At 48.7% G+C, this 27,573-nt stretch overlaps 1 protein-coding gene across 1 annotated transcript in view; it reads left to right on the forward strand.

Moving 5' to 3' along the window:
- The first annotated feature begins 529 nt into the window (after nucleotides 1-529).
- ADGRB1 (adhesion G protein-coupled receptor B1) overlaps nucleotides 530-27,573 on the forward strand; it is an 84,929-nt gene continuing 57,885 nt past the window's right edge. The window contains exons 1-2 of the mRNA XM_041420816.1: nucleotides 530-607; nucleotides 20,157-20,260. Of these exons, the coding sequence (XP_041276750.1) occupies nucleotides 605-607; nucleotides 20,157-20,260 (107 nt within the window). The 5' untranslated portion in view covers nucleotides 530-604. The remainder of the gene's footprint in view (nucleotides 608-20,156; nucleotides 20,261-27,573) is intronic.

Raw genomic sequence — 27,573 nt, forward strand, 5'->3', positions numbered from 1 at the left:
AGGGTCAGGAAGGTGTATATGGGATATGTGGGGCAGGACTCTAGGGTTATGCATCCATGGGGTGGCTGTGTGAGATGAGGCTGTGCAGTTATGCGTGCACACGTGGGACAGGTGGGCTTTAGGGTTAGGGGGGTGTATATGGGATATGTGGGGCAGGGCTATAGGGTTAGGGCGATCGTGAGATTGGGCAGCCCGGGGGCTGCAGGGGGCCGTTCATACGTGTGGGGTTGATGGAGGGGTCACAGCGGGGCGGGGGAGCCGCGGACGGACCGGCAACAGGAGCAGGATGGAGACGCAGGTCCGCTGGGGGGTTGGTGGGATGGGGGTTCGGGCAGGCAGCGGGAGCCCGGGCCGCGGGGGGCGGGGGGCGCGGTGCCCGCTCCCCGCCCGCCCTGACGGCCGCTCTCCCTCTCTCCCCGCTCCGCCGCCCCGTCCCTCCCTCCCTGCCTGCTCTCCTCCCTCCAGCAGAGCCTCCGCCTCCGCCTCTCCGCCCGGCGCCTGGTCCTGGCGCGGCTGCCGAACGGTCCCGCTCGACGCCTCCCGGACCAAGTGCCTGTGTGACCGGCTCTCCGCCTTCGCCATCTTAGCCCAGCTCAGCCCCGACATGGTGAGTCCCGCCGGCCGCACCGCGGAGGGAGGAGCGGAGGGGCCGGGGAGGCGTGGGGACACACGAGGGGACAGGGCGGAATGAAGCGGGAGGGAAGGGGACGCGCCCGGGATGCAGCGGAGCATCCCCGGTGTGCGGCTCTCGGGTACCGCGGAGGCGCGGCGGGGACAGCCCGGTCGAGCGCTGCCGCCGCCGCCGCTGCTGCTGCTGCAGTCCGGTGTCACCGGGACCGTGGCGACACAGCGTGAGGCTTTGCACAACCCTCCCCCTTCCTTCCCCGCCGTCCTTCCTCTCCCCTTCCCCCCGACCCTGACCGCAGCTTTGGGGACACAACACGCGCGGGCATCGCGGGTGCTGCCGCGCTGCTCCCCTCGCCCTCCCCATCCATCCTTCCATCCCTGCGCCGTGCCTTGGGACGTGAATCCCGCGAAGTGTGGGGAGCCGCCGGCCCCCGCAGGCGTGTTCGCTGCCGTGGGCTCCCCACGCACGGAATCTTCCGCACGTGGCTTTTTTTGGGGGGGGGCGGAATTCGCCCCGCTCCGCCTCCCTCCCCGCCTGTCACCATCCCCGCCTCGGCGTCCTTCCCGCTACCCCACGCAGTTTTGGGGAGGGTGTGTGTTTGTGGCGGGGTTCCCACGCTGGAATCGGGGAGCGTGGAGGGGAGGAGTTGTGAAGTTTTGGCCGCTTGTCGGGGACACGAAGTCGGTGCCGCGTCTCGGACGGAGCCTCCGGGAAAAAAAAGTGCCAGATTCCTAGAAATTATCGCTGGGCGGCTGCACCCTGAGTCAGAGCACGGGGAGGGTGCCAGGGCACTCAAGACGGCGCTGGGGTGGTCAAAAGACACTTCGCAGGCTCCTCTCTTCCACCTTGTGCTTTTGAATTTGTTGTTCTTTCCTTCTTTATTTTTTTTTTTTAAAGTAGTTCATCCCTTTTTGGACAGTTCCCAGTTCACAGAGCAAAGCCACCCCCTCCTCCACCTAAAGCTTCTCCATCTGCCTGGGCACTGGGAGTTACTGGGCCCTTGCAATTATTTACTAATTATGGCTTTCTTGTTAAATGCTGGCTTAATTCGGCAAAAGGGGAGGGGAAAGGAAGAAAAGAAGGGTGAGCGTGGTAAAGGGAGAGGGGGGATCACATTTTCCAAGATGAAGGTTTGGTTTATTATTAGAAACACTAATGTATTTGGTCCACTAGTTACCATGGAAACAACATCTGCACTGAAGTGGTTTTAAAGACACAGTGTTGGTTGTGTTTGCCTGGGCCCCGAGCAGGCCCAGCCACCACAGGGCTGGGAAATGGGCTCTGAGCTCTTGGGCAGAGCAGCTTTTGGGGTCCTCTGGACAGAGGCGCCAACTCTGTGGTTTCAGGTAGAGATATTCTGGCTGAAGGATGCTCAGAGGTAGGAGTGGGAGTGTGTTCCCGCTTGGAATGGCTCTGGAAACAGCTGGTTGCATCAGTCCTGACATCCCTGCACCCAGTCTTCTTCCATGGTCTGTTTTCTTGTCCTGCCACCATAATCCAGGTGGGCAGGGAAGCAGCTGCTGGGCTTTCCAGGAGAGTTTCCAACCTTCTCGAGGTGGACAGGGTGATCTCAGGTGAGCCAGGTGGGATTTGTCACCTGCCCTTGGGGCTTGCAGGGCTGTGTTCTGCCAGCAGCAGGGCTTCACCCTTCACCCCAAGCTCCAGCAGCTTTGGGGTCTGGCTCCAGAGGTTGTGATCGATGAGTGAGCCTTGGCCTGCATGGGAAGGACTCCAAGATACCCTGACAAAGTTTTGGGAGGTTGCATGGCTGGGGAAAATAGAAATTTCTGCTGCAAGGAGGCTTCTATGGCAAAGCCTGGAGTGAAGCGAGCCCAGATGTGCGGCTGAGCTGCTGGTGAAGGTCCTCTGCTGATCCATCTTCTGGAAGCGGGCAGAGGATCAGGCAGGGTGGGAGAAGCAAAGGGAATCTTTGCCTTGGCTAAAGCAGAAGTTTCTCTTATGTAGATTTTATGTTCACACACTGCTTGATATCATTTAATTAAGCAGCCTGGGGGAAAAATGGTTAATTTGATGTAGCCAGATGCTGCTGCTCCATCAGCTCCAGGTGTTTGGGTGTTATCTGGATAGCACAGGATGGGTGTCAGCCTTTTATCATCCCTGCAAGTATTTTTGCGTTTGAGAGTGGGCTTGGCTGCAGCAGGATACAGCTACTTCCCCCAGGCATGTTTTATTATATCTGCACCTAAACTTGCAGCTGCTCCTCTGGGGTTTAGGCCTAAAATTTCTTCTTTTGCCCTCTTTCCAACTCCTCTGGCTGCTGGTTAGGTTATGTTTTCCCAGCTCATTTTTTCCCAGCCTTGAGTTCACTCATGAGCATCAGGATGAGTCCTTTGGCTGTGCTGGGGGGAGAACTGCGGCTTGGACATCTCCTGAATCCCCCAACTGAGCCACTCCAAGGGTTTGGTGATGATGATGATGGAGAGCACCACCCTGGCTGAACCAGCTGGGACCCATCTCCTGCCTGTGCCAGCCCTGTGATCCAGCATGGCTGTGCTCATCCAGCTCCTCATTCCCTCGTTTTCCTCCCCAAATCTCATTTTGAACAAGCCCACGTTGCCTCCTGTCCCCAGAGGTGGCATCTCGTCATCGTTGGTGTCTGCGGTGGTGACATTTATGGTGCAGTTTTTCATGTGCCTTTGGAGCTCTCAGGACAAGAAGCTCCGTCCGCCTGTGTCATTAATATTATTTATTGCTATAAATCTCCCTTCTGGAGCCTTCGGCCCTGGCAGCTTGAAATATTTGTAACCCTGCTATGGACACAGCTCCTTTGCAGTGAAAAAAAGGCTTTTGGGACAAGTGTTGCTGCTGATTCGGACTGGCCAAGGACAGTTTGCCTGGGCTGGGACCTGAGAGTTGCTGGTGTAGTGGGGAAAGAAAGCAGTTTTCCTTGATTTCAGTGAAGCTGGAGGCTGAAAGTGCTGTGTTTTGAGTCAATTTGGGAGACAGACATCCCTAAACCGTGATGGAGCTGTTCGGATCCAGCTCAAAAGCTGGAGTTCAGATTTGTGTTTGATTTCCCCTGCTACTTCCACTTGATAGAGGCAGCCTCATGCCCTGCTTTGGCACAACTGCTGTTTGACCATCGTGAAAGATTAAAACCTCTTAAATTAAGGAACACAGACAAGCATTTTGGGACTGTCTTTTTGTTTTAGCTTTATACCCTGCCTGTCTTGGCAGGGCAATGCCTGCGGTGCTACACCTGCACAGTAGCAGTGCTAACAGAGAATGAGGGTAAAAAGAAACCACAGAGCTGCATGTGAGGCTTGTGGTGGTCATATATTTTGGCAATTTTTGGAGGCGGGAAGAAGTAGAGCAGAAGCCTGAGGATGAGCAGCAAAGCCTTTCACTCTTTGGTTGTCTCATCTGAGTTTGGCTCGTGTTGTCTTTGCTGCCTTCCACCTTGTGCTTGGCCTTTGTAAAGTCAATCAAGCTTTAAATCTTGGTTAATCACAGCTTGGATGGGGTTTTGGGAAAGCTGGTCTGGTGGAAAGCGTCTCTGTCCAGCCAGGGGGTTGGAATTGGATGATCTTTAAAGTCCTTTCCAACCCAGACTGATGGTTCTGTGATTTGTGCAGCCCTTAGGGCTGGAGTAAAACTTGACAAATACACCTTTGTTGTCTCTTCCCCTCCCTACTGGTCCTGCCTGCAGAAAACTGATCACAGAGACACATCTGAGCTCTCCTCTCATTCCTAGGCTTGATGAAGTTTCAGAGCTGGTGGCAAGAACTTGTAGGGGTGCTGAGTTTGTTATGTCTGCACTGAATTTTTGGGACATCTCACCTGCATCTTGGTGTTTTCTGACAGGCAAAACCAGCAGCTGTTGAGTTTTGTGGGTTTTTTTTGTAGCAGAGCTGGCCTGGGTGCTGGCCAGGCAGTGAGCTGACCTGTGAGATGAGGGGAAACAGCCTCAAGTTGTGCCAGTGGGGGTTTAGATTGGATATTAGGAAAAAAATTGTTCAAGGAAAGGGTTGTCAAACATTGGAACAGGCTGCCCAAGGAAGTGGTAGAGTCACCATCTCTGGAAGTGTTCAAGAAATATGTGAATGTGGCACTTGGGTGTTGGGTTGATCGTTGGACTTGATGATCTCAGAGAGATTTTCCAGCCTTGATGATTCCATGATTTGTATCTCAGGATGTTGCAAGATGCTTTGTTCAGTGTTATTTCCAGTTTGCAAGGACGGGAAGCACCTTTCCTGGTGTGCTTCTTACCCATGGGGATAAAGCTCCTCTCTAAACTTACAACATTTCTTTTTTTGTCCCTCAAAACCTCCCATTTTGGGATGGAAGGGACCTTCAAAGATCTTGTTGTGTCCCGAGGATCTTCCCCCTGAAAAGATTGTCCTGTGCTGCAGGAGCTCTCTGTACTTCATGGACAGTGCACACACACAAGGTGGGTTATTTTAAGCTCCTAAAATTCTTTAAGGCCTCTCTTCCACAGGGAGGAGATCCAGGTTTCCCAGCAGAAAAAAAAAAAAAAAAAAGAAGGTTGATGTTATGAATCAAATATTTTGTAAGAGTGTAGCAATTCTGACAACATTTTGATGGAAAATTATAGCAGTTTTATGTAGGTAAGACTGGAGAACTCCACTGGAGGTGAACATTTTAACACTTATATTCTTCCATCATTTATCACGTGAAATTTGGAGTCTGGATGAGAACAAAGCCTTTTGCATACCTTGGGAACTGACAGTTCTCATATTCACAACAGTTTCCAGGCTTAGTTAATATTGGTTCTGCTTTTTCTGCAACTTTAACTCTTTAATTCAAAAATTGGACTTTTCTGAGGAAGGGAAGTTTTCTGTTTTGCCAGGCTTTGAGACATCAAACTCTGGTCAGGTTGTATGGGGGTTTAGGGAAGAGTTTGGTGTATTTGGATGTGTTGTTGAGGCTACAGCCAGAGCTTTGCTGTGCCTGTCAGTGAAATCGTGACCTTGAGCTGAACACTTCCTTGCTTTCTGCTTCCCTTTCTCCAGCTGCAGCACCCTTGCAGGTGACATCCCGGGCTCTGTGCATCCATATTTGCACAGTGCCCCAAGCCTGAAGGGTGCTCCAGGAAGCACCAAGTGCTGTCATTTCCCTGACAGAGCATTAGGAGCCTCCTGCCCGCTTGGCAAGAGCTGTGCCAGGGTGAACATTGCTGAGCCACGAACATTTGGGCTTTTGAGGTCCAAATCCTGTGCGAGCTCCCGCGCTCGTGCTGCTGGCACCTCTTCCTGCAATCACCCCGTCCTCTCCAGGATGCTGCTGTGTGTAGAGTGTCTCTTAGGAGCTGATTGTGCCTCTTGAGCTGGAAATGTTGCCTAAGATTTCCTGGGGATTTGTTCTGTTGCCACTGAACTCTCCCTGGGTGCGGAGATGCCAAGGTGGGAGTGGCAAAGGGCCACTCCAGCTGGACTCCCGCTCATCCCAGGAGATCTCCGTGCTGGGATTGGGGAAGGATGTGGTCTAAGTGCTGCTGGGGATTTCTGGGCTTTGCCCATCTCCTGCTCCACAGCAGAAGCAGCTGCTGTGTTTTCTCTGGGGTGCTTTTCCCCGAGGTCCGTGGCAGCCTGTAGGGGCAAGCTGGTGATTCTGTAAATCACGGGCTGCTCTTTGCTGTGCTCAGCAGGGAGGCTCTTTTCACTAAATCCAGTTTAGCCCTCCTGAGTTTCAGCAGGCGTGGATAGAATGGAGAAGACAGGGTAGGAACCAGCTGGGCAGACAGTTTTCCCCTCCTACTCTCTGTCTTAATGTGATTAAGGAGGAGACAGGATGTGTGATGCTCTTAGGGGGCCAAACTTGCCAGCCCACGGTCTGCCCACTTGAGAGAAGTTCATTATTTTTCCAAAGTCACCTCTTAACAGAAAGTAGTGGATTTTGTCCCTGCATTTTTGCTTTGTTGGAAAGCACCTGGTTTTAAAAGGCTGCTCTGTCACTGATGTGGGGTTTGTCAGTTTGTGTTGCAGAGTAAATTCGGGCTAAATCTTGTTTGAGTTTGAAGAGGACCCGGAGTTGATGTACAGGTGATTTATGCTGGGTTTTAAGAGAAAAGGGATCAGTGACAGAGCTTGTGGTGTGCTCCAGGTGCCAGAGGCAGCCTGGGTTTGTTATTCTGCTGAGAGAATTGACTGGAGATTGCCACTGCTGTGTGCCATACACAGATACCTAATAAAAGATCGCATTAGCAAATAAATGATTGATATTGGAACATACACAGGCAAGGCATGAGAGACGAGTGGGATAGGAATTCCCTCTCAGCGCTGTGCTGTGCTTCTAGCAGAGACAACACTTGAATATATTAGAAGAAGACAGGTAGCACAGGAGGTAATAATAGGAGGCTTTGGCTCAGCATAATAAGCAGTCATCCAGCATCCCACCTCCTTGGCGGCTGTCTGCGGATTCCGCTGTCTGTCGATCCATTGGGTACTTGGGGAGATATTCCCAGCTGACAGCTTCCCTCCCCGAGTTCCTGCTCAGCGCTGGTGGATTCACCCAGGTCTTTAACTCCTGACAAAACTCCAGCTGGTGGGATTGCAGCAGCGTGGGGCTGCGGCTCGGCCCCCGCCAGCCGGAGCCGGCAAGCTCGGCGCAGCCCTGGCAGGGACTCTTCTGCAGGCAAATGCTGCATCACCCTCCCCTATCTCTCCATCTGAAGGGGACGTGGGAGAGGAGCAGGATCAAGTGGCTGGGAGCTTAAAGCCGTTGTGGGATTCAGTGCTGGAGCGTGAGTAATGCCGAGCCAAATTCACCCTTCGGTGGAAAGGCGAGAGCGGCGCTGGCATTAACCAAGTGACCCCAGGAGCAGAGCAGGGCTGGGGTTGGTCCCCTGTCTTCAGCTCAGATTAAAGCCTCACGGAGAATGCCTGGGATGCTGCATGTCCAGGCACTCCTGAGGGGTTTGGTGCTCATTCTGAGCTGCAGTGCTTAATGGCTCGTTGCCATGAAGGCAGCTTAGCAAGTGTGACAGCTGCCCTATTACCCTGCCACAGCTTACTGCTCTGCTAAGGAGGTGTGGATTTAAGCCAGGACACCAGTGTCTTCCCAATTCCCACTTTCCCCTGTCCTAAAAGCTCGGAAAGCAGCGCTCAGCCTCGCTTGAGAGCAGATTTGAGGGCCAGAAATGTGCCAACCAAGTGCGTGAGTGTTACCTGCCTGGGATTGCTCTGCTCTGGGTCCGGCAGGATGACTGGCATGGCCCAGAGTGTGGGAGGGCGTGTGGGAGATGACGATGTGTCAGAGATGTTTGGTGCCTCCACACTGATGGCTGAGCTCTGTGAGACATTTTGGCTCTTCCCTCAAAGAAAAAAGGCTGAGGGGAAAGAGGGTGATAATCTTCAAACGGGTTGAAGGTGGCTGTGGAAAGGGAATAATCTGCTTTCTGTGTCTGCTGGGGACTGGGCTCAAATTGCAGAGTGAGAGATTTAATTCAGGCACAAGGGAAAACCTTCTGACTGCAGGGATAGTCAAGAGCCCAGACTCCATCAGCAAAGGTTTTCTTGAAGAGGCTGGGGGTGGTTTTGCATCCGGCTGAGGTGTGAGCTGAGCTCGTCAGGTCTTTTCCAGTCTCTTACCTGGAATTCTGAGATGTAGATCCCCTTGGTGTCTGTGTCTTGCTGTGTAAAAAGAGAGAAACATGTCAGAGGGGCAGCACATTGGTGGGAGGGAGAGGAGTGAGCTGGAGGCAGGTGGGAAAGCCAAAAATCACAGAGTCTGTCCACAACTTCCCACTTCCACCTGTAGCTGTCGATTTGCTGTCATCTCATATTTACAACCTGCAGTTTGTGCCACTTGGGAGGCTTCAGCTGTGAGAGCACCACTCCAGCCTGCTCAGCTCTGAGCCACAAAACCACCCTGACCCAGCAGTGTGGGAAATTCAGCTGAATTTTCCATCTGGAACCCCAGGATGCTGGGATGGGGGCGGGGATGGGGGTGGGCATGGGGGCCCGTGTAAACAACACGAGGTTGTTAGTCATGGCAAGGTGGTCACATCTGCCAGGGTTGGGCTGTGGGCACTGCACCAGGCAGGGCTTCACAGTGGAGGTTTGGAGCTCTGGGTGCTCAGGGAGCTTCTCCCAAGGCAGGAGGACGGCGTGGGAGCATCACAAAGGGGCTTGTTTGAAAATGGTAACGAGTGGGTGCTGGAGGCTGGGTTTCATGGGCTCGTGGGGTGGGAGTCAGAATTAGTGCTAAATGAGATTATCTTCCTTTTCAAAGCACTTCAGGGACTGAGCACGGTGCGTTCCAAGAGTCAGGCAAATTGTTGAGTGTTCCTTGTCTTTCTTCTATTATTCTGCACCCATCTCCATAGTACTTTGGCCTGGAAAAGCAATTCTTTAGGTAAATTTGACAATCTGCTTCACCTCTGAGCCCTTTATGCCCTGCAGAAAGGCTGAGGTTGCCCTTAAATTGCCATGAGGCAGGAAATGGGTAAGCCATTATTATTATTATGTCCATTTAAGCCCAAATTGAAGCAGTTTATGAATGGTTTGTGCCCTTCATACTTTTGCTATCAAGTAATAGCTGGGGAGATAAACCTGCTGGCAAGATTTTGGTAACCTTTAAGCAAAAAGGGGCAATATGTGTGGAAAAGTAATGTCAGAGTTGTAATTGGGAGTATTTGAGCTCAAAATGTCCCTCTGAATGTGAGGAGTGTCTAATGAAGAAACTGATATGTGCTGGGTGTGATAACGGCCAGCCAAAACTCAGTCTGCAGCTCCATTGCTGGCTGCCTACCTGCCCTGCTCACCACAAGAATATACAGAATATATTCAATAAATCCGTGGAAGCAAAATGACTCCTCTCTTTTCCCACAAGTGAGACAATGCTTTCATTTTCCATGACAAATGGTTCTTTTTCCTCTTTTTAAACATGACAATCATGCCATCATCTCCCCAGGTGGGGAATATCCAACTGCTGGGGCCACTTTTGATTTTGTTTATATCAGCTCAGTACAGCTGTAAATCCAGGGGCTGTTCCACCTTCGCTTTCCAATCACTCAGCTGTGAATGAGTTGGGGGTTGGTGGAAGCTGATTCCTCGAGGGCTGCTTGGAGATCTCTGCTCCACAAAGAGGGAATTTGCACCAGCGATTCCCCAGTGACCAGCTGGGGATGGAAACACGCTGGATCCCAGGGGCTCCTCGGATTGCAATGGGAATAAAGCTGTCATTATCCTCATAACAGCAGAATAACCCAAATGGCTGAAATCCCTTCATCTTCTTTTCTTAGCCAAGAAAGCCCTGAAAGCCTCTGAGGACTGGCAGTGAACTGGGGATGTTTTACTCCAAGGTTGTTGGTTCAGCCTTAGTTTGGGTCCAGGGCAGGGATCTTCAGTGATTGAATAGTGAGAGGTGGGAGCATCTGCAAGTCATAATTAATGTTTGTTCAGCCTGGAGAAGAGGAGACTGAGGGGAGACTTCATCAGGGTCTGCAGCTTCCTTATGAGGGGAAGCAGAGGGGCAGCAGCAATTTCTTCTCTCTGTGACAGTGGTGGGACCTGAGGGAATGGCTGGAGCTGTGTCAGGGGAGGGTTAGACTGGAAATCAGGAAAAGATTCTTCATCCAGGGGGTCGTTGGGCACTGGAACAGGTTCCCCAGGGAATGGTCATGGCCCCAAAACTGACAGAGCTCAAGGAGTATTTGGACAGCTCTCTCAGGCACCAAGTGGGAGTGTTGGGGTGTCCTGTGCAGGGCCAGGAGTTGGAATCAATGATCCCACTGGGTCTCCTCCAATTCAGGATATTCTATGATTCTCTGAATTAAAGGGTCTTGGATAAAGTCACATTTTAAGAGATGCTTCAGGCGTGGCTTGTGCAGTCAAATGTTCATTGCTTGTGCTTTGGAGGAAGGTTTTTCTTAAGGACTGCTCTTCAGCACTCAGGGGGAAAGGGAAGGTGGGTGATTTGCTCTCTGTTGGCAGGTGGGTGATCTGAGCATCTGGGGCAGGAACCATCCTGCAGAGACTGAAACCTCAGGTATTCCCCACTCCTCAGGTGGGTCTCTCCAAAGGGCAGGATGCAGGGGAGTGGGGAAGGAACGTTTTGCCCATGCTGTGGGGAGAGCTGCTGCTCTGGCATCGCTCTTCAGCACGCCACTGATAGTGTAAAACAAACAGCGGGCTAGTTTGGAGTAATTTGGTGAAATGCTGTCACCTGGCATGGAACCAAAATACTACTTAAATCAGGATAAACACAGTCTGGATTCTGCTCTCATTTTCCATTCCCAGTCTGCTATGGACTTATTTTATTTTAGCTGTGTGTAAATCTTAACACATTTCCCTGCAAGGTGCTCAGCTGGGAAGCTACAAGGGATGAGGGCAACGAGCTTCCAAGTCAGTTATGGAATTTGAACTGGTTGTTCTCTATGTAGCACAAGGAAAGGGCAATTCCAAGCAGGAGGGTGCAGGAGAGACGACTCATTTTTAAAGTAGTTACAGAGCATATGTCCCTATGGTAAAATAATGCCAGTAATGGTAATAGTGGTAGTAGTAACAATGATTATTATGATAATGATAATAATTGTACGTTCCAAGGCAGAGGCAGATCTAGAGCAGGAGCAGCTCTAGCAGCTCCTGTAATTGTCCCTAATATTTAATTTTTATAATGCTCCTTGGATGTGTCTTAGCTTGTGGCAACCAGCAGTGCTCAGGACATGACATGGTCCATGAATCATAAAAGTGTTCAGGTTAGGAAAGACCTCCAAGATCATCAAGTCTAACCTTCAACTGAATCCCACCATGCCCCCTAAACATATCTCAGAGTGCCACATCTACTAATTTTTTTTCACATTTCCAGGAGTGGTGACTTCCTGTGGAGCCTGTCCCAATGCTCAACTACCCTTTCAACACAGAAGTTTTTCCTAGTATCCAAATTGAACCTCTCCTGGTGCTTTTTGAGAGCATTTCCCCTTGCCTTAACATTATTTGCCTGGGAGAAGCAGCCGACCCTCACCTCAGCACAACCTCATTTCAAGGAGTTTTAGAGAATTAATGTTGCACTGAGCAGTATGGACAAGTCCCCTCTGCTTTGAATGTTTGTATGAATACCTGCATTGTACCACTTCATCTCAGGGCAGTGGAGTGGATCCTGGAGCATTTGATTTTCCAGGACTGACACGGGGAGATTGAGGTTTGCTGTTTCCCGCAGTGCCTGTGTCAGTGCTGCTGCACAGCGTGATTAAAGTTCACTTCTGCCCCTGTTTTCTCAGAAGCAAAAAGCTCCTGCCCGTGGAGGAATTGGCCATTTTGGTTATTACCAGCTTCATTGTGGAAAATGGTTTTATTTTCTCTTCTCTGTGCTTTAAAGGGAAAGGCTGGAACAGAACAATTTTTCCATATGCATGAAAAGCAAAGGTTTAAAAACCAGCCATGCCATCTGACCAGCTCAAAAACAGTTAAGCCAAAAGCTCTCTCCTGTCTCTCCCCCATCCTTCCCAAAGGTTTTGCACAGCAGAGAATAAGGTGCTGGTGCTGGATTGTTGTGACACAGCCCTAGGACCCCCCAGAGGCATTTGCACGTAGCAGGAATCTGAGCTGAATTAAGCTTTGGAAGAGAGATGGAGGGGCAGTATTATTCCCTTCCATGTCCAGGGGATGAAAATAGGCCCCCGAGAAGATAAAGTCAATGTTTGCCACCTAAATCAGATCACTGAGAGGTCTTTGAAAATATTGGCTTAAGTGTTGGACCTGTGTGTCCACAGCTGACCTGTGGACGAGCTGGGAGTAGATCCTGCTCTCTTCCATGGGGTCCCCAGCTCCTCACTCTGCTTCCCAGCCCACAGATGGCAGAGGGATGCAGGGTGACTCAAGGATCTTCATCAGAGCTCCATAAAACCAGGATTTCAGTAGCTTGGCTGAGCCAGGTGCAGTTGGAAAGGGACAAATAAAGCGAAAAAAGCTTTGAGTGTTTCAAAGAATGATGGTGAAAACGTTTGGGAACAGCTGTCTGGTCAGGAGGAGAGAGTTCCTCAGCATTAATAATGACCTGATCCTTCCATCCTTGACATCAGGACTGGACATTGAGGCACTGGGAGAGCAGCCTGGGAGTTCCAGCCTGGCAGTGAGCATTGCTGACTGGCAGGTGCATAATGCCCACTGTTAACTCCTGTAATCCCCTGCAGCCTGGAGGAAATGATCCTGACAATTCCCATTAAGGAGAGGCTGAGTGACCACTCCTCTGCCCTGAAAACTTCTTCAAAGCTGTTGACTAAAAGCAAATTGTGTCTTGTGAGAGGAGTCAATACCCACAGAAGAGTTAGTGATTTTTAATAAATAGTAGCGTGCTAAGACCTCTCTCTGGGTGATTTTTGAGTGCTGTAGTTACGCAGAATTGCCTGTTAGACCGGCCAAATAACATAAAAGGAGCCCTGAGCTGCACAAATGTGTTCCTGACAATGGGTGACTATTAGCTTTGACACTGGAAGTCTGTGGTTTTGATAGGAGGAAAGCAAAGCAAGGTGGAAATCCTCTGAACCTGGCTCACAGTGGCAGGGGCTGAGCTGGGAAGGTGTCACATCTTCCAGAAAGAAGGTGTGAAAAGATGATTTATTAATGATTCCTCTAATCCTTCATGCAAGGACCTCAAAGACCTTCTCAGAGGTTAAATGATGGAGAAGAGAAGGCTCTGGGGAGCCCTTATTTTGATTTTTCAATACGTGAAATGTTTTAATAAAGGTGGAAAGACTTTTTTACAGGTTTAATACAGGATAGGGTTAATTTTGTGGGGAGCATGGGACTGTATTTTGGGTTGTTGGGCACTGCCATTGCTGCCACAGAATGAGAGGATGAGGGGGAATGGCTTAAACTGAAAGAGGGTGGAATTATATTAAATATTGGAAAGAAACTTTTCCTGTATAGGGTGGTGAAACCCTGGCACATGCTGTACAGGAATTCTGTGGCTGCCCCATGCCTGGAAGTGTTCGAGGTCAGGCTGGATGGGGCTTGGAACAACCTGGGATAGTGGAAGGTGTCCCTGTCCATGGCTGGGAGTTGGAATTAGATGATTTCAAAGGTCCCTTTCAACTCTGTGATTCTGTGGGAAAAAAAGGAATATTTTGGTCCTTTCTCACAGCTCGTCTGCTTTGAGTTGAGTGAACCTTGTAGACCTCTGACAAGGCTGACCCACCAAAAAATCTCCTCTCACCCCTGGCCCAATCCTGACATCCACCAGGCAGTGTTTGTGTCCTACTCTCCCTCTCTCCCTGTCTTTCTGCAGGAAATCTCTGGTCCAGTGAGAGAAAACTGAGCCTTTCCTTGAGCACACACAGGGTACATGGAAATTTCCCATCCCTACAAAGTATAAATGCGATATCCACAGGGCCTGAGCCTGGATGAGAAATCCTGAATCTGACTGAATTGGGGATTAAAAAAAATCAGTGGTTTTTCTGGCAGCTGACAAGAGCACATTCACCTCTTGGTCATTCAACCCTCCTGAGCTGTTTTCTCCAGCACTGACACACACCTTTTGTTCTGGAAGCTGCTTGCTTCTGTAAGCCCTGCTAAAAGCATTATTTCCCAGCAATTTTGACACCTCTTTCCCTGCTTTGACAAGAGTTGTCCAACCAGCAGTGAAATCAATACAGTGTGGCTTAAAAAAAATATCTTCACAGGAGTCATGAAAAAACCTTTGGACCAATGGCACAGCTGAACCATTCCTGTGCAATTCTTGGAGTAAATCCCACCCAGCTTGTCCAGGTCTGTGTCAGGAGAGTGGAATGAGCCTGGTTGCTTTGAGCCTGTGACCTGTGAGGGGAGGGAGAGGGACTTGCTCGGTCTTGCAAAGATGTAAAGGGCACTCTGGTCACAGCCTGTGGGACAGTTACAAAAATTATAAAACCAAATTCCTCTGGCTTGTGTCTGGTGGTTTAACAAGGGGGGGAAAGACAAACCGTAGCTCGGGAGGTGTGTGGAATAATTTAGGTTGAGAAAAAATCTCCGAGACAGTCAAGTCCAAGCATTAACCTGGTAATGCCACGTTCATGGCTAAACCACGCCCCTAAGTGCAATTTCCAGACATTTCCTTAACACTTCCTGGGATGCAGGTTCCACCACTTGCCTGAGCAGCCTGTTCTACTGCTTTTCAGTGAAAAAATTCTTCCTGATAGCCAATCTAAACCTCCCCTTGTGCGACCTCAGGAAAAGCCGTCTCCAATAGAGAGCTGTGGCTCTGGAATGGGAACCTGTGGGATGGGAGCTCTCCATCCTGGAGAATTCCCAAATCCAGACAAAGCCATCACCAACCTCACCTGATGTGAGTGCCGGTCTTGCTCCAAGCAGCAAATTGGGTTGTAAAGCTGGAGATGTCCCTTGCAACCAGAGCTCCTGCAATTCTCTGACTTCATGAATCTTTAATTCCAAATGTGCAGGAAGTCAGGCTCAAGGCAACTATTATGAATAGCAAACACATTTCTAAAACCAAACAGAGCCCAGCCCCCCCAAATTCTAAACTCTTGTGCCTGTGTATAATTTCAGAGCAGAATAAATGGTTTAATTTTTCTGTGATTTTATTGGTGTGATGTTGTGCCTATAAAGACTTTGTTCAAGCCTTTCTTGTAATAAAGTATGGAAAAAGCAGAAAGAACAGCTTGGTTGTAAGGTCTGGGGCAAACTGCACAGCATTAAGAAATACTTTGTTCTAATTGGAGCCTGTTTGACCCTGGAGCCAGAGCAGGGTAATGGAAAAAGCACAACTCAAATCGAGTCGCTTTTCACAGCGTTCTGCAGAAAGGCAGAGAAGGAAAGGGAGAAATGCAGAGAATTTGAAAGGGGGAGAGCTGGAAAAAATGCATTAAGAGCAAGAAGAAAAGGCAGAATATGCCGTGGGAAATAGCCAAAGGAAAGGAGACAGAGAAGACAAAGGAGAGCAAAAAATTAGGGAGAAAGGAAGAGAAGGAAAAAGAAGGAAGCAAGGTGAAATTGTAAAGGGAAGGAGGAGCGTCCTTCTGCCCTGCCGGGCAGAGCGATGAGGTGGCAGGACAGCGAGTGGCCCCAGGCAGCAGCGCTTGTTATTTCCATCCTGGCTGATGTCATTGATTGCCTCCCTCCTCCCCTGTCATGCCTGGTGACAGAATCACAGCCCTTGCGACTCAGAACGACCTGCTCTGTTCCTGACTGGCCCAGGGAAAAGTTTTATTTCCAGCTCCAAACAGGCACAGCTTTTCCTGTGTTTCAGGGGTTTTTTTTGGGTGGCCCCTGTCAGCAGTTCCTCTCTGGGACCACTTCCAGTCCAGGCAGGTATAGATCCTATTCCTGGCCTGCAATTAACCATTTTTTTCTTCTGCAAACAACTTGTTTTTTCCTCAGCTGTGGTGCTGTGAAAATCCCATAGGACTGTTCCTTCTTTTACCTTGACATTTTTCTTTGGGTAGCATCTTTATTTTTTAAACCAACCTTGATTTCCCCAATTTTTCTTCTTTAAAGAAATTTCCCTTACAAGGCTCAAATCCTGAAGCATCTGACCATCTTCTGTCAGGGGGTTTAATTAGTCAGAAAAAATAAAACAAATGATGATTTTTTTGCTGAATGGAAGATGTGGTGGATAGAGAAAGAAGGTGGGGAGGACAAAGAAACCTTAATAATGAAGGAAGAAAACAGAATCCTAAGACATTGTGGCCTAAGTCTTTAGGACTTGCTTAAGATAACAGTAAATGTCCTCAAGTTGCACCAGGGGAGGTTTAGATTGGATGTTAGGAAAAATTTCTTAGTGGAAAAGGTGGTACAGAATTGAAACAAGGAAATAGCAGAGTCACTGTCCCTGGAAGTGTTCAAAAAACGTGGATGTGGCGCTTGAGGGAGGACATGGTTTAGTGGTAAATGTGATGGTGGTGTTGGGTTGATGGTTGGACTTGGTGATCTTAAAGGTCTTTTCCAACCATTATGATTTGAATATTCTCAAAGGAGCCAGCTCCTCTTCTTCCTGCAGCCAGTTATTTTTGTGGTTATCCCCCTTCCTGATGCCAACAAAAATCCCATCAGGGCTGGACCCATCCTTCCTTTCCTGTTGGGTGGAGGGATGAGCTTCATGGCATCTCTTCAGCAGAAGCCTTTCTTCTAGACATGGGGTTTGTGAAATTTTGCAAGAGGAAGAAGGAGGTGCAGATCCAAGTCTTTCCTGTAGGATGGAATGCAGATAGACATCAGTTACGACCCTAAAGCCTGGCTTAACCTTGGCCAGTCACCATTTGTGTAATGCTTTGTCTAGAGGCAAACATCTGAGCTCAGAATGATCTGGTACATGTGGAAGATCCTTAATTAGCTTCAGGATCTAGGAGAGGGTTATGGATGATGTGGAACAGTGGATGGGGAAGGCAGTGAGAGAGCCTGAGGTCTTTTGAGGTGGAGGGATCTCAGGGAGGATGTGGAAGGGAGGGCAGCTGGGGTTGCAATGTTGGGATTTAGGGATGCAAGCCTGCTCATCTCTTAAAAACCAAACTCCATTCCCTTGATGGTTCAGGAATGAGTTACATGTCTGGCTTTCTTCGCTTTAATGCAGCTCCTCCCCCACTTTTATCCAGTTACCCATGAAAAGTCAGTGAAACGAGACCTACTTAAATCAAATGTCACAATCGATGCTCATCCCAGGCCACCATTTGTGCGATGTGAACTCAAATTGCTGTAAGGGGGGAGCAGGGAAGGGGAAAGGCTGGGGAAAGAGCTTGGAGAGAGTGAGCAAGGAGCCATCCATGGCTGAGTGTCTTGTGTTCCACAGTGCTTTTGTCACAACCATGCACTCTGCACTGGGACAGGGCTGTTGTTTGCCAGGATTCTGCAGGGAGGACAAAGAAAGTTGTGGCTTCCTGCAGGACATTGCATCCACCTCTGCCACACCCTACCTAAGTAAATCAGAGTCCTTTCCACATTTCAGTTTATAAGGAGCAAAATATGTGATGTCAGCACTCACCCTGCCTGGATGATGTCCAAATTCAATTTTGTTTGATGGAAGACAAAATCAAAGCGTTGATATTTTCATTGAAATTTGTATTTACCTCGTTCCCAAATAATGCTTCTACCCTAGCATGAATATTTGGCAGGAGTAAATTCTCAGGGTGGGAGCACAGTCAAAGGAGTTGATATAAAAATCACAGTGACCTAAGTGTTTGTAAAAGTTTAGGGAAAGAATCTACAGGAGAGCTGAAGCATCTCTTTCATGAGCATTTTGGGAATCTGAAGGCAGGAGGATTGGTGAGGATCAGGTTTGTTGTCTGTAGCTGGTCTGCACCCAGTGAAGATCCCTCAGACCACCTATACTCCTTTTGGTGCCAGCTGGGTACTCAAGCCATTGACTGTGTGTGACATCCCACCCTTAAGGGGAAGGAAGCACACAAAATGTTTGGCCAAAATGAATGGCAGAAGTCGTAGGGGCCCCAAGTTTTGTAAGTGAATTACAGATGGAAATTGTTATTAGTCCCTGATCTGGTGCCAGCACACGGCAATGGGTTTTGGATAAGGGGGTAGAGTGGAAGGGAAAAAGGAGGTGGATTAAAGAGGGAGGGAGAGAAGCAAAGGAGCAACAAGGAAAAGGAAAAAGAGAAATCACCAGTGCTGGCTCCAGTGTTGATCCAGCTGATGAGGTGTCCAGGGTCCTAGGGTGCCCATGAGCCCAGGGAGTGCCTTTTTATAGATCAGTTTTCTCTGCTTTGGAGATAAGTCTCTCTCTTTCCATGCAAATCATTTGTCATGTACAGCCTGTTCTTCTAGGCCTTTCTGGAAGTGGGTTGGAGCTTTCAGGGATCTGGGGTGGTCTTGATCCACCCTATAGTCCCTGCTCAGTTCTCAACCTTATTCCTGTGCCTGCACTGAGTTGTAATGATCTCCAGGCGCCAGAAAAAGGATTTTTTTCCCAGAAAAGTGCTGCCCTGCCTGTGCATGGCCCCTTCTTCAACCACACCTTGTTCTTCATTGTGTTATTATCAACAATCCTTGGCTGGCTTCATGACCACCCATATTTGAGACATTCACATTAATCCCCTTATTTTCTAGACTGCTACAGGGTGTCACTAAATTTTGGAAGTTCTTGTTCCATCCTTCCCGACAGCCGCTGAGGAGTTCCTTGCAGTGGAATGGTGAAAGTTTTATTCCTCATTAATTCCCCTCAGCTGTGAGAGGTGTCCTTGCTCAAAAGAAACAAATAGGATTTTCCCAAGCCCTCAAAAATTCAGGGACAATTCAGCTCTGACCTCTGTGTCTGGGTTGTTCATCTCTTTTTGTGGAGTAACCCTGTTGTGACTGTGGGCCTTGAGTGAGTGGACACAGGTTTGGTTTGGCCATGTGCTGAGCTGGCCAGGCTCCATTTAAACCCAGCGCTGAGCCCTGCCTGATTTATTTCGCTTCGCAGAAGGCTCAGTAGCCTGGAACAGAGCTGCTGTAGCCTCAGCTCCATGGCATCCCTCTGACTGGAGGTTCAGGCTCAGCAGCCTCATGCCTGCCAAAAAGACAGCGTAATCAAGTCTTAGTGGACTGCCTGTTTCACTCCCAAATTCATGCATAGTTTTACTTTTCTTTTTTTATTTTATCTCCTGTGCTAAGCCCTTGCTGTGTCAGAAGCCATCTCATCTCCATGAGTGAAGTGCGAGGTGCTGGTGCTGTGCCAGTCTATTGACAACCGTGACTGGGCTCCCTGTCCTCTGCAAACGGTGTGACCCCAAACAGAGGGTTCTTGGGCGTCTGTTCTGCGTGGGGCTCTGCCTCTCGCTGCCTTCCTGCCAGCAGAGATCACTGATGTGGAAATAAAAAACGTGCCAGGGGGGAAAAAAAAATGCCTGCAGCAGGGAAAGCCAAGTGGGATTGAGCTCCTCGCTCTGAGCTGAGGACAGGGCGAGTTCAGTGATATCAGTGTGGCAGATGTTGGGTAGTTACAGTCACAGGATGCAGAGAGCTCCATTAGAGAGGTTACAGCGTGTGTTTGCTCTTGATGTTGCAAGAGCTGATGTTCTTTTGTATTCAGTCAGAAAAAAGAACCATTCCACACCAGGTTTTCCAGGCTGTGTGATTCCTTTCTATGAAAAAATGCCTTGTGCAGTGGTGTAAGTGCGGTGAATTGATGGATGGTGGATCCCTGGGGAGGGTACACATCTTGTTTTTTCTTCCCTTGCTTCATTTCATCCTTTTCCAGATGAATGTTTGTGGTTGGTGGAAAATTTTCACCTTCTTTTCATCCTCCACCCTTCATCACCGCCGTCCCAGAAGAGCTCGTTTGTAATTGTTCTGTTATTGCTTCATTAATTATCTTCCCACTTTCACATGGGATATGAAGAGCCTGATCCTCCTCTCATAACACCTTTCACATGCCTGCCTTCCATGGATATCAGAATTGTTACCCAGGCTTGGCACTGACTTGTGGGAGCAGAATCAGTCAAAAAATAAAAGGCTGGCTCAGGCAGAAACAGATCCTGTTCTCCTTCGCTGTTTGTTTGTATGCACAGTGTGATGTGAAGGTCAGCTGAGTGGGCACATCAACAAGGAATATTCTTGCCATGACATTTTCATGGTAGAATTGGCTGGACTTGTTTTTTAATGTCTCACTTTCTCTCTTTCAGAACATGGAAAAGGTGCTGGTCCCTTCTGTCACGTTAATTGTAGGCTGTGGAGTATCCTCGCTGACACTTTTGCTGTTGATTATCATTTATGTCTCTGTTTGGAGGTATGGCTTTCATTCTCTTCTCTTCTTTTTGGGGAAAGTAACTGTCTTTTGACCTACACAGATCCTGGAATGTTTGCTCTGTGGTTTTGGGTGTCTGGTGCTTGAGGAAGAACAGTTTGGGAACAAGTGGGCCCTGCAGAAAGTCATCCTGGTGGCTTAGCTGGCATCATTCTCCCCTTTCAGTGCCAGAGAAATTAGCAGAGTGAAATTAGTGCCATGCCCTCATGTAGGGACATTGTTCCATTTCCAAAAGCCTCGTGCTGGTTTCGATGCCTTTGTGTACCCCAGGAAACCTTGTCAGAGGCGAGGTGGACACGCACGGCCTCTTGGCAGGCAGATGCTGCTGCAAGGTAATTCTTTAGGAACATCCAAACCTCCGTGACCTGCCATGAAAACATCTGGCCTGAGGAACTGACAGAACTTTTCAGGAGCTTAAGGATGTTAAATCATCTAAATAACTCCCCAACTTTTTAGCTACGTTTTGCCTTCATCTTCAGATGCATATGGGATCCCTCAGTACATCCCGTTGCTGACAGCTCCTGTACACAGGTCAGGTGGAACCTAAAATTGTGTTATTTATGGAGGCTGAAGGGATTTTGAAGCAAAGCTTTAATGAACAATTGGCTCATGCCCCTGTTAGATACATTCTGGTGACTCTAAGCTGAAGGACCTGAGGTGTGCAAGGGATTTTCTCCCTGTATTGCCTTGAACAAGGTCTGAGTTTATCCTGTGAGATCCATGTCTCTCCTAAATCCATGGCAAACACGCTGAGACCTTCATGACTCGAGGCCAAGCAAAGACAAATCAGAACCAGGTGAATGTCTGTGAAATCCAAATGGAGTGGCTGCAGGGAGTACAGTTGGGTATTCTAGGTGATCCTTTTGGGAGAAGGGATCAGTGTGAGGCTCTTACTTTGTGCAGTGCTTCTTCTCAACAGGAAGGAAAGGGTAAATTCCATTTAGAGACTGAATTGAGATAACTTTTCCTGCGCTTTGATAGAGGAAAGAAACAAGAGCGTAAAAACTGAGCAAAAATGCATCTTTTTTTTTTTGTTGATACTGTGACAGTGCATAGTGGCTGGTTAATTTTGGCAGCTGAAGACTGATCATGATAACGTTTATCTAGAACTCAGGTTTTTCCGTGCCTGGGGTATCATTGGATGTGCTCAAGTCCTTGTCCTCTCCTGCTTTTCCTCAGGCTGGGCGGCACTGAGCAGCGCCGGTAGGTGACTTACTGGGGTCACTGGTGTCAGGATCAAGTGGAAAGTTAGGATAGAAGATTAAAGAGCAAGCGTTCGAGCCTCACCCTCTCTTTCCTATCAGAAACAGGGTCAGGATCTGAAGCTCAAGCTCAGACATGAGGCTTTGGAATCAGTTTGGAGCATGCCAGAGCCATTTGGAATAACATGATGTATTTTTTTCCAGGACTGTGCTCTCCTCTACCCCTCCAATATTTACTGTTATTGAGGACAGTAAATTGCCTGACCTGTTTCAAATGTGTTCTGTTTAATTTCTCATTCCACTCTTTGCCTTATGCCTATGGCCAAAACGATCAGCAGGAATGGGAGGACACGTTTAAGAGAGGCTTGAATGGGTATTTCTGAGCTAGCCAAGGATGGACATGCATTTCCAAGTGATCCTGAGACCAGCTATATCTTGATTGAAGGGCTCTCTAGCCTGAGTCTTTCTGTGTAAATATTTGTAAAGCATGATCGGGTGATCTCTAGAATTTCTCTTTGGTGCGCTGAGTTTGTTCCATTTCTTCTCTGTAGATCATGTTTTCATGTTTTCCAAACTTCACAGCATTCCCGTGGCTGAGCCCTGAGCGCTCTGTGTGTCCTTTTTATTTTAGGCATAGCTGCTGGACGTGAATGTGCTTTCCTATTAATGGACTCAGGAACTTTGTATTCAACATTATCTCCTGGCTCCCACTTTGTTTTGCCCTAAATGTTGTATATTCTGGTAGACAGCAGCTGGAGGAGTGCTTAGAAATGAAATCAGCAGTATTATTGTCTCTAAAACACAGGGGCAGCATCAAAGTGGTTCTTTTCCACCATGCTGGAGAGAAACCCCTCATGTCCTGGCTGCCTGATCTTGTGTGGAGAGCACTCACCAGAGCTCAGCTGTTTCGTGGAGCTTTGGCCGGAAAATTTCCCATTCAGAACTCTGGACAAAGGCATCTGGAGCATGCATCCATAGACCCAGCTTGAGTATGAAACACTTCTGATGAATAAGCTCGATGAGGCTGACAGTCTGGAAGCTTTCCCAGAATTTTGCCCAGCTAGGGTTTGTTTGTGTATATGGGAACCAGAAAAGAAGGCGAGAAAGAGGGAGAGGAACACGGTGAAGAAAAGAGGGGCAAGAGTAACAGGGAGGTGATCCCAGCTTTGGGCTACATATCAGGGAGGAAATGAATTCCCTCTGCACTCCCCATTCAAAACCCCCAAATAAAGGCTGCTCCTTGGTGGCACCTACTCAGCCACTGGCATGAATGGCACGAGCTTTTTTGAGGCGAGTGATCACTTCAGACACGGCCAACTTGGCACGGCCCCGTTGGAAACTGGAAGTTGTTTCTGTTCGACGGCTGTTGGTGGCCTGTTGGTGGCCTCCCTCTAGTTCCCAGTAGACAGATGGCTGCAAAAATCTCTGCTGCAGATGGTGCATCTCTGGTCTTATTAGCAGTCTCGACAGAGGGGTCAGTGACACAGTGGGCCACAGAAGTGGAGTGACCTTGTTCTGTCTCTGCACTGCCTGTCCTGGGTCACAGCTGGAGGCACAATCTGTGTGTGGGCCACGTGCTCCACCACCCGTGTGGGAAAAGAGGGGGAATTGAGAGAAAAAATTGAAAACTGGCATAGAAGTGAAAAACTGGGGGGAAAACCCAACCACTCAGGGGTCAGAACAGGTGAAATGACACCTCTTTTCAAGCAGCTCCTTGACACACTGGCATTTCAGGAGTACCCCATGTGTTTTCCATCCCTGAACTCGTTGCAGCTCTACAGCCTCTGGAGTCAGTGACCTTTCCATAGCACAGGATCGATCCCTGCTATTGAGCAGCTCGTCCACCAGCCCATCAGCCTGTGGGGCAGGGCAGAGCTCTGTCCCTGGCAGCAGCTGGGTGAGTGCTGCTTCATTTCAAGAGAGCAGCCCCAGCTTTTTTCACTCCTGAGGACTGATTGAGTGGCTGTCAATGAGCTCTCGAGGGGCTGTTAAGGCTTGCTTTAAGCCCAGGAGCTCTGCCTGTGCTGGGGATGCTGAGGCACTCCTGGCCCTGGTGGGAGGTGGCAGGGATGAGTAAGTGGCTGTGTGGAGAGGGATGTGTGTACACACGGTGAGAAAGCTGCAGTGACTCAGTTTGTGGAGAGGAGTCTAATGGGGGCAGAGATGCAGGCTGTGGGCTTTTCCGACCTTTTCCATCTGTCTCAGCTGGTGCAGGGCTTCACACAGAATGTAGGGATCCTCGCTGGTGACCAGTGACAGGACCTGAGGGAATGGCCGGAGTTGTGTCAGGAGGGTTGGGTTGGGTATCAGGAAAAATTTTTTAATTCACAGAGTGGTTTAGCACTGAAACAGGCTCTCCTGGGAATGGTCACAGCATCAAAAATGCCAGAGCTCAAGGAGTGCTTGGACACACTCTCAGGCACAGGATGGGATTGTTGGGGTGTCCTGTGCAGGGCCAGGAGCTGGGCTTGCTGGTCCTTGTGGGTCCCTTCCAACTCAGGATATCCTGTGATTGTAGGACACAGGCTGGAGCAGAAGTTCCCTAAATTAGCAGTGAGTTTCCCCCAGTTTTGTGGCTGAGTACAGCATATTTTGATAAGTAGACAGAATCCATGTATCAGTTGAGGGGTAGCAAGGCAGCACCCTGGAGTAGCTCTGTCTTTTCTGCAGATGTGTTTTTGGGCAAAACCCATCAAGTTCGATGTTTTTTCGCCCCTCTGATACAAATTCCTGACTTCTTTGGCCAGAGGGTCTGGAGAAGAACAGTGATTTATTTCTGTGGAGCATCCTGTGCTGGAGAAGAGGAAATGGAAGGAAAAAAAAGCAAGCGTGGCAGGAGGTCTTCTTAGCATTATGACTGAGCAGAAACTTAACAAGGAAATGTTTGGAATCCAGGTCAGGCTACCAGCGAGGACTCTGGAAGAATTGCCCAGGAATGCAGGATTGAATTAGAATGGTCAGAGCTCAGCTGCGTTTGAAAGTGGTCAGGGATGTGAAAGGCATCAGGAATGGGTTCTGGAGGTACGTCAGCACCAAAGGATTTCCCAGGAAATGGTGTTGAGTGGGGCAAGCACCCTGGTGGATAAGGAAGTTGAAAAGCTGATGGTACCTTTTTGCCACGTTCTGCTGGCAAGGCTGGCTCCCAGGCACCCAAATTCCTCCATAGAGGCAGAATCCAGGGAAGAAAATGCTCCCCACTGCCAAGGAAAAGAGAGACAAGGACTGTTTAATGCCTCTGGGTGTTTTTAGATCCGTGGGATGCATTGAGGGAGTGGAGCCACTCTCTGTCACCTGGGGAGCTTCCTGAAGGCTGGAAAAAGGCAAATGTTACACCCACCTTTAAAAAGGGCAAGGAGGAGGATCCAGAGAACAACTGACCGGTCAGCCTACACAGCCCCTGGGATGATGAAAGGACAAGTAGCTCTAAAGGTTATTTCCAGGCAAAATGATGGACAGGGAAGCAATTGGGAATAGACAGTGAGGATTTGTGGAGGACAGGTTGTGCCTGGCTGCCCTGTTTTCCTTTTGGGATGGGATGACTGCTTTTATGGACAGTGGAGAGAAGCAGCTGGTGTGGATTTTGACATTATCAAGGCCATTAACACAGTCTCCAAATGCATTTTTGTATCCAGACCATGGAATTATGCACTGGATTGGTGGCTTTATATCTGGATGAAATTCCTGCAGGATTTGAGCGTGGTGGTCAAAGGTTTGAGGCCTAATCAAGAGCTGATCAGGGTTGGTAGGGTGGCCAACATTGTTTAATGTCTTCTTTAACAACCTGGACACTCCTGAGTCCACACCTGGAAAAGGTGCCCAGTGTTGGATGCCTCCAATACCAGAGATACCAGCACATCCCAGCAAGTCCAGTCTGTGCTGAGGGAGCTGGACAATGTCAAAGGAGGCAAAGGGAACAAATTTGGAGAAGAGGAGGCTGTTAAAGAGCAGTCATGGAGAAGCCAAACAACTTGCAGAGGTAGGCAGGGAAAGGTCTAAAGGCACCAGCTGCAGCAGGAAAAGACCCAGCTGGATATAAAGCAAAATAATCCTTCACCAGGAAAGCAGTTAAGTTAAGCAGTTTAGTGCTGTAATAAGTCAGCCAAGAGAGGTGATAGCATTTCTGTTCCTGGTGATTTTCAAATCTCAATCAGATGAGACCCTGAGAAACCTGATCTGACTTTGAAATCAGTCCTTTTTTTAGGCATAGGATGGGACTGGGAACTTGAGAGGTTGTTTTGTTTCCCCAACCTAAATTATTCTGATTCTTTTCATTGCCAACCCACATCTTGTTCTTTGGAGGTTCAGGGATCTGGAGAACAAGATAAATTCTCAGGGTGTGAAGGGAAGCAGGGGAAAAAAGAGAGTTGGTTTAAGGGGGCTTAAGGGGCAAAAAGTCTTAAGACAGCTAGATTATCTCCCCTTATGTTAAAACGCAGATTTATGGTCAACTCATTTCTTACCTTTTTCTGATCAGGGAAGACTTTACAAGTTCATGCTAATAGCAGTGGGATTGTAATGTTGCTACACAGATGTATTACATCTCCTTCCCACCAGGACAGAGTCCAAATCTCTGTTTCTGCCCTGTAGAAGCTCCTGACTGGAGATTTGAGGTTTTACTTCACACAATCAAAGCATGAGAAGATTGAGGTCTCAGTACCCTCCAGTCACAAATGGAGCAGGGTCCAGGTGATGCCCAGCACTATATGGAGCCCATTGAAATCAGGAAATTTGGGCTCAGCTTGGCTGTGGAAGGAACCAAAAGCTCATTTTGCAGCCTGTCAACCCAGTTTCTTGCTGAGGAGGGATCCTACATTTTGCAGCCTGTTCTGGGGCTGGGAGAGAACTTCCTATAAACCAGATTTCCAACAGATTAAGTAGCAGTTCATGCTACCTTTGCTATTTTTTTAAAATTTTTTTATCCAGAAAAGCATATCTTCACCATGCATGTTTGTCTGAAGGTACAGCTCAAGGGGACGTTGAAAAATCAGTTTTACAGCCTTCATTAGGTCTAAAGCACAGATTTACCCTTGGCAGTACACACACGTGCAGTAAACCCATCCTGCCCTCCTCATCAGAAACTCAAAACTCTGCAGCCAAGGCACGACCAACTCACTCTCGCTAAAATTAATTAATGAAATTAAATTCCTAACATAAATAGTTGATGTGCTGGAATATAGGAAATAATCCTGCATTAGCCTCCAGGGATGAGCTAGTTGATTAATACATCTGTTTCTAATTTATATAAGCATCAGCATCTCCTCTTCACTCATCTGGCATTCAGGCAGGGCACTTGCAGCATCTTCGAGATAATTCACGTGTGTGAATGTTGGTGTGGTCAGATCTTGAGCCAGTCCTTGAGGACTTGCACCTTTGCAGTTCCCTTTTCGTTTTATCATGTACATAAAAGTGCCTTCAAAGAAATTTCCCTCCCTGGCCAGTGGTTTGAATTAATTGTGGTGCACTTACCTCGGCAGCGAGCCTGGTGCTGTGCTGCAAATCAGAAATGACAAATAGCTGGCTCCTGAAAGGTGCTGAAGGCAACAGCTCCCTAACTGCTGTCCCTGATGTCCCAAACCCACAGCTGCAGTTATGTATTTGGCCTAGTTTGGAGAAGTGATACCAAAATTAAAAAAAAAAGAAAAAAATAAAAGCCAGAAATGCTTCTCAATGCTTCTCACCCCAGGAGGGGTTGTTAGGCTGAAGGAAGTGGAATGCTGAATCACACACACTTTGTTGTCAAGGTGCATGTGTTTGTAATCTGCTTCCATCGCCAGCATGCCTTTGGTTGGGAATCTTATCTGTGTGTTGCCTGTTTGTTTTCTTTCAAGCTCCTTTTCAAGCCCCCGTTTCAAGTAGGCAGAGCTGAAGAAGATTTGCAGCACTCTACTGTTTTAGGAGGGGCTCGGACTAGGCTGGCCCCTCGTTTGTTGGCTCCTAACTCCAGCATTGATGGGGATGATGGAGACATCTTCTCCCCCTCCCTTCCCCCCTTGTTCTTGTCTGCCTAGCACATAAAATCTTCAGGAAATTGGCAATTGTGTAGAGCCTGGCCTGGATTGCTGCTTTCCAGAGGTCACCCAGGGCAGGCTGTGA

Source organism: Onychostruthus taczanowskii, unplaced genomic scaffold (assembly GCF_017590055.1).
Source record: "Onychostruthus taczanowskii isolate IOZ18803 unplaced genomic scaffold, ASM1759005v1 scaffold66, whole genome shotgun sequence".
NCBI lineage: Eukaryota > Metazoa > Chordata > Aves > Passeriformes > Passeridae > Onychostruthus > Onychostruthus taczanowskii.